At 39.9% G+C, this 7,444-nt stretch overlaps 1 protein-coding gene across 1 annotated transcript; it reads right to left on the reverse strand.

Annotated features, from left to right (window-relative positions):
* Positions 1–505: 505 nt before the first annotated feature.
* Positions 506–1,528, reverse strand: LOC130868437 (Y-box-binding protein 1-like). The gene has a single exon (XM_057760663.1). It carries the CDS (start codon positions 1,526–1,528, stop codon positions 506–508), a length of 1,023 nt encoding a protein of 340 aa, XP_057616646.1.
* Between the last annotated feature and the right edge of the window lie 5,916 nt (positions 1,529–7,444).

Raw genomic sequence — 7,444 nt, forward strand, 5'->3', positions numbered from 1 at the left:
AAAGGCCAAGGACATTCCAACAAACCCAGCCCTTCTATTAATGCCACTCCCCATGAAATTATGGGGGCCAATTACATTCAAACTCATATACCCACAGATCAGACCGACTCCTTGAAAACCAGGTAGAAACACCCTACGCCACCATAAGCCCAGGGTACTATGTCACCACCAGAGCCTAGCCAGTAGTACAGCATGCCCTTATATTTGAACACAGCCTAAGCACAATACATGATCTTTTTAAATTAGTATTTAAGAACGTTATTTAGTGGTGTTTGCAGTTTGTTGGCATAATTTAAAGAACATTGAAGGTGTATTGAGAAAATTCAAATTAAATATACACATTTGTTAGGTAATACATGCTGCACAGTTAATGCTGATATTTCTATTGTATCCGGTCAACTGTCCAAAAGAAAGCACTTGATGTTCATTCGTTATTGTTGGTATTTCTTCTCCATTTCTTCTTGGATGTGCAGACCGTATGATGATATAGATGGTAACCCGGCATTTACTCAGTCATGCCTTGCTTGGTCTTGGCTGCAGACAGCTTCTTATCCTCTGGATCCGATGCCTTTGGTATCTCTTTCCCACTCTGTGGCTTTGAATTTTTTGGGCGTCTTTGTTGGTGATTGAAGTTGCAGTGATTATGACGTCGAGGTGGCTGCTGACCTTGGGTCTCCTCTCCTTGATTTTCCTCATAGTGCTCATTGCTGTCCTCTCTGGGCTGTCTTTGGCGAGGAGGGCCCCTGCAGAACTGTGGTCTGTAATTGCGATACATATGCGGTCTCACTCGTACACCTCGCCCTTTTTTAGCTTGGTAGCCAGCATCCTCCATCACTTGTCTTTGTGGGTCTTGTTGAGCTTGGCCTTCATGAGTGCATTCTGATTGCTCCTTCCTTCCCCCACTCTCCCTATTCCGGTAATTTTGCTGGGAATTGCGTGGAGGACCCCTACGACCTCGATAGCTTCTATATTGGTTATGCTCTGATGCATATTTACTACCTCGAATTTTAATTCCACCAGGGCCTGTAACATTTGATGCCATTGCACCCTTTTCTCCTTCAACAATATCAAACTCCACAGACTCTCCGTCTCCTACCCTGCGAAGGTACTTCTTGGGGTTATTTATCTTTATGGCAGACTGGTGGATGAATATGTCTTCTTTGGTGTCATTTCTGTTGATGAAGCCGTAACCCTTCTTGACATTGAACCATTTAACTGTCCCCAGAACCTTCCTTGCGATGAGCTTCTTCTCCCTGATGGCCGGCACTGCTGGTGTGAGACAACCTGGGATGTCACTGCCTGCGCTGCTGCTCATAGAGCCAGGCTTGGTATCTACAGCCCTGAGGATGGCATCAGGGGCAACATCTGGCTGCTGGGTCTTCGCCTCACTGGTTATGCCTGCTGTAGTGCTGACTCCAGTCTGCAGGGACTGCTGTGTCTCCTCCAGTGGTGTATTGGTGACTAGGTCAGCGGCATAGTTGGTGCTCTCAGGGCTCTTTGGGGCCAGCTGTCCACTCGCGGTGTCCATCGACCTCAAGAAAATAATCGTAAAACCAACTTTGTGATTGGGATTGAGGCCCTTAAAGGAGAGAAGAACGACATTCTTAAATAAACCAAGGAAAAGACAGCAAAATAATTGGCGGTTATCAGCAAATCCCTTAAAAAAGGACAAGCAATTTAAGAAAAATACAAACTGATCATAGAAACTATTTAAGACATGAAAATTGGAATAGAAACAATAAAGAAAACACAAACCTGGGGAACTCTGGAAATGGAAAATCTGTGTAAACAAATAGGAAACACAGATGCAAGCATCCCCAACAGAATACAAGATGTGAAAGAGACAATCTCAGGGAATAAAGACAAGAAAGAGGAAATGGACTCATCATTCCAAGAAAATGTTAAATCTAAACAATTCCTAATAGGAAATATCTAGAAAATCTGTCACATCTTGAAAACACCAAACCTAAGAATAATAGGTATTGAAGGAGAATGATCCCAGCCCCAAAACTCAGAGAATACATTTTACATAATCATAGAAAATTTCTCAGACCTAATGTAGGATTTGTCTATAAAAATACAAGTAGCTTTCAAAACTACAAAAGGATGGATCAGAAAAGAATGTCCCCACTCTACCTAATAAACAAACACTAAAGTTGCAGAATAAGGAACAAATATTAAAAGCTGCAAGAGAAAAAAAAAGCAAAGTAAAATATACAGGCAGATATATAAGAATCACACCGACTACTCAATGGAAACTTTAAAAGCCAGAATTGTCTGGACAGAATTCTTGCAGATAATAAGAGCCTATCGATACCAGCACAGACTAATAAACCCAGTAAAACTTTCATAGCTGGATCAAATACAACATTTCATGAGAAAGTCAAATTTAAACAATTATCTTTCTAGAAACACAGTCCTTCAGATGGTGCTGAAGGAAAACTCCAAACCAAGGAAGTTAATGTCACTCATGTAAACATAGGAAATAGAATATCTCACACTGACAAAATCCATACAAGGGGTATATGGAGACATGCACGCACACACACACACACACACACACATGAACGTGAACACACACACTTACATACACATACACACATACACCAACACACACACTCCACCATGACCTTCACCACCAGTATAAGAACAGAAAGAGACAGTCAGTGGTCATTAATATCTCTCCACATCCGTGTACTCAATTAGTCGATAAAAAGAAACTGGCTAAAAAAATGTATGTGATATCAGGACTGGTCTTTGCTGCATACCAGATCCCCCCCCCCCAACATCAAAAGTAGATATTGCCTTAGAATAAAGGGTTGGGAAAAGCTTTTCCTATCAAATGGGCCTACAAAGCAAGCGGGTGTACCTATTCTAATAGCTCACCAAATAATCATCAAAGAAAAATTAATCAAAAGAGATGGTGAAGGACATTTATATGCATTGAAGGAAAAGTTGACTGGAATGACAGATCAATTCTGAACACATATGCTCCAAATAAAGGACTCCCACTTTTATAAAAGAACATTACTAAAGTTTAAATCACACATCGAATAGTGGGAAACTTCAACACTCCACTCTCACCAGTGGGCAGGTCTTTAGGACAGAAACTAAAAAGAGAAAAGATGGAACTAACAGATGTTATGACTCAAATTCACCTACTGGATATCTACAGAACATTTCACCCGAACATAAAAGTATATTCCTTCTTCTCAGCACCTCATCGAGCCTTCTCCAAAATTGATCACAAACTTGGTCACAAAGAAAGTCTGAACAAATAAAGGAAATCAGAAGTTACCCCTGTCACCTATCAGACCATCATGGATTAAAGTTGAGGTTCAACAACCACAGAAACATTAGAAAACCTACAAACTCAGAGAAACTGAACAGCTCTCTGCTTATTCACCACCCAGTCAATGAAGAAGTAAGAGAGAAACGAAAGACTTCCTAGAATTCAACGTAAATGAATGTACAACTTACCCAAATTCATGGGACACAGTGAACGTGGTGCTAACAGGAAAGTTCACAGCACTAAGTGCCTGCATAAAGAAATGAGAGAATTCTCATACCAGTGACTTCATAGTACACATGAAAATTCTAGAACAAAAAGAAGCAGCCACACCCAAGAGGAGTAGACAGCAGGAAATATTCAAAGTCAGGGCTGAAATAAACAAAATAGAAACAAAAAAAGGCAATGCAAAGAATCAATTAAACAAAAGTTGGTTCTTTGAGAAAATCAAAAAGAAAAACAAATCCTTATTCATACTAACTAAAAGACACAGAGAGAATATCCACATTAACAAAATCAAAAATCAAAATGAAGTTATAATGACAGAAACTATGAAAGCCAAAGAATCATTAGGTCATTATTCCAAAATTCCACTACACAATATTGAAAATCTGAAAGAAATAGACAATTTTTTCTATGTAAACCACGTACCAACTTTCCATTAATATGAGATAAATAATTTAAACAGACCTATAACCCTCAAGGAATAGAAGCAGCATTTAAAAATCTACCAACTAAAAAGTGCCCCGACCAGATGGCTTCAACACAGAATTCTCTCAGATTTTTAAAGAAAAGCTAACAACAATACTACTCAAATTATTTCAAAAATAAAAACAAAAGCAATATCTCCATATTTATTTAATGAGGTTATTTTCCCCATTATACACAAACCACACAAAGACTTAACAAAAAGAAAATTACTAGACCAATCTTCTTCCTGATCATAGATGCAAAAATACTCAATAAAGTGCTTGCAAATGGAATCTATAAAACATCAAAAGAATCATTCACCATGATCAAGTGGACTTCAACCCAGCGATGAAGGCATGATTGGACATAGGAAAATCTTTCAATGTCGTTCGTCTTATAAAGAAACTGAAAGAAAATAAAAACACACGATGATCTCATTAGATTTTGAAAAGAGCATTAGAGAAAATTAAACACCTATGTTTTAATAAATAAAATTTGTGTAAAGTTCAGAAGTTCAAAAGTAAATCATTAAGAGGTCAGGTTTTGGTGGCACACATATTTAATTCAAGGATTTGGGAGTCAGAGGCAGAAGAATCTCTGTGAGTTCAAGCCTACCCTGAGTTACAAAAGATCAGAGCAGAAACAAATCCAGGAGGTGGTGGCCTACCCCTTTAATCCTGGTAGGAGGAATTCACATGCCTTTAATCCCTCCACTAGAGGGAATATAAAGTGAGAGGAGGGAAAGGCTTAGTCTGTTCAGGCTGAGCTTGTCCAGCCTTGGTAGAGGTTAAGACTTCATTAGAGGCTTGGCTACTTTGATTTTCCAGTGTTTGGGTCGAGCCCAGAGATCTGTCTCTGGATTTTTATTATTCATGCTACAAACATCCTGTCATGGTAAAAGTCTTGGAGAGATCAGGGATATAAGTGACATGTCTAAGCATAATAAATACAATATACAGCTAGCCGACAGCCAACATTCAATTAAATGGAGAGAAACTCAAGACAGCTCCATTAAAATCAGGAACAAGGCAAAGCTGTGCACTCTCTCTGTATCTATTCAATATACTGCTTGAAGTTCTAGCTAGACGAATAAGACAATTAATGGACACAATTAGAAAGGAAGAAGGTAACACACGACTGTTTGCAGGTGATAAAATATTCTGTACAATCTCCCCCCAAAATTTAAAAAGGTACCTCCTACAGCTGATCTGGCTGGATCCAAGATTAACTCAAAAAATCAGTAATCTTCCTATATACAAAGTTAAATGGGCTGAGAGAAAACTCAGTGAATAAAGACCCTTTGCAATAGTCAGAAATAATATAAAATATTTTGGGGTAACTCTAACCAAGCAAGTGAAATACATGTATGACAAGAACTTCAAATCTTTGATGAAATATGTTGGAGAAGATTTCAGAAGGTTTAAAAATCTCCCATGCTCATGGATCGGTAGGATTAACATAGTATAATGGTCATCTTAGCCAAAGAAATCTATAGAATCAATGGTGTCTCCATTATGCTCTCAACACAATTCTTACAGAATTTGAAAGGACAATATTCAATGATATATGGGAAAACAAAAAACCCAGGTCAACTTAAACAATCATTAACAAAACAAGAACTTACAGAGTTATCAACATCCCTGATTTCAATCTCTACCACAGAGCTATGGTAATAATAAAAACCACGTGGTATTGGCATAAAAACAGGCGGGTGGTTCAATGGAACCTAAATTTATTCAGGTTTAAATCTACACACCTGTGGACACCGGATTTTCAAAAATGAAGGCACAATTAATTAAGGGAAAAGAAGCATCTCCAACAAACGTTGCTGGTCTAACAAGATGTGTGCATGGGAAAGAATGAAAATAGCTCTATATCTATCACTGTGCACAAATATCAAGCCCAAGTGGACCAAACATCAAATTGAATGCAGATACATGGATCCTGAGGGAAGTGAAAGAGGGGAAGTAGCCTTGAGTGCATTGGCACACGAGACTCCTTCCTGAATACAACACCAATAGAGCAGACACTAGGATCAGCAGTTAAATCATAACCTAATGAAACTGAAAAGCTTCTGTAAGGCAAAGGACAGTATCAATATAACAAATCGACAGCCTACAAATGGGGAAAGATCTTCAATATGCCCACATCTCACAGAGTGCTGTTGTCCAAATATAGAAAGAACTCCAGGAACCAGATATGAAAATACAAATAATCCCTTTTAAAAATGGGGTACAGATCTTAACAGAGAATTCTGGACAGAAAAGTCTCAAATGGCTGAGGAACACTAAGAAATGTTGAACATCTTTAGCCATCGGTTCAATGCAAGTCAAATCTACTGAGAGATTTCACTGTGTACCTGTCAGAATGGCTAATGTCAAAATCTCAAGGGACAGCTCAGAGAAGTTAGGATTTGGAGCACATGCCACAATCCTCCAAGGTTGATGGGGTGTAAACCTGTACAGGCACTAAGGAAGTCAATATGGCAGTTTCTCAGAAAGTTGGGAATCGATCTACCTCAACATCCAGCTACACCATTCTTGGCCAAATACCCAAAGGATGCTCAATCCTACCACCAGAACTTTTGATCAACTATGTTCCTAGCAGCTTTATTTGTAATAGGTAGAACCTGGAAACAAACTAGATGTTCCTCATCTGAAGAATGAATTTTTTTTTATTAATTTTTTTTAATTAAAAATTTCCGCCTCCTCCCCGCCTCCCTTCTTTTCCCTCCCCCTCCCCACACTCCTCACGCCCCACTCTTCTCCCCCCTCCCTCTCCAGTCCAAAGAGCAGTCAGGGTTCCCTGCCCTGTGGACAGTAAAAGGTCCTCCCCACTCCATCCAGGTCTAGGAAGGTGAGCATCCAAACCGGCTAGGCTCCCACCAAGCCAGTACATGCAGTAGGGTCAAAACTCAGTGCCATTGTCCTTGGCTTCTCAGCAGCCCTCATTGTCCACCATATTCAGTGAGTCCGGTTTTATCCCATGCATTTTCAGTCCCAGTCCGCTGGCCTTGGTGATCTCCTAATAGATCAGCCCCATTGTCTCAGTGGGTGGGTGCCCCCCTTGCAGTCTTGACTTCCTTGCTCATGTTCTCCCTCTTTCTGTTCCTCATTTGGACCTTGGGAGCTCAGTCCATTGCTCCATTGTGGGTCTCTGTCTCTATCTCCATCCATCGCCAGATGAAGGTTCTATGATGATATGGAAGATATTCGTTAGTATGGCTATAGGATCATGCCATTTCATACTCTCTCTCCTCAGCTACCCAAGGACCTATTAGGCTACATTTCTGAACCCCTGGGAACCCCTCTAGAGTCAAGGCTCTTGCCAACCCTAAAATGGCTCCCTTAATTAAGATATATACTTCCCTGCTCCCATATCCAAACTTCCATTATCCCAACCATCCCATTCCCCCAAGTTCTCCCTATCTTCCCCTTCTCACTTTTCTCTCCCCATCTCCCCTTT

Source organism: Chionomys nivalis, chromosome X, assembly GCF_950005125.1.
Source record: "Chionomys nivalis chromosome X, mChiNiv1.1, whole genome shotgun sequence".
Classification (NCBI taxonomy): Eukaryota; Metazoa; Chordata; class Mammalia; order Rodentia; family Cricetidae; genus Chionomys; species Chionomys nivalis.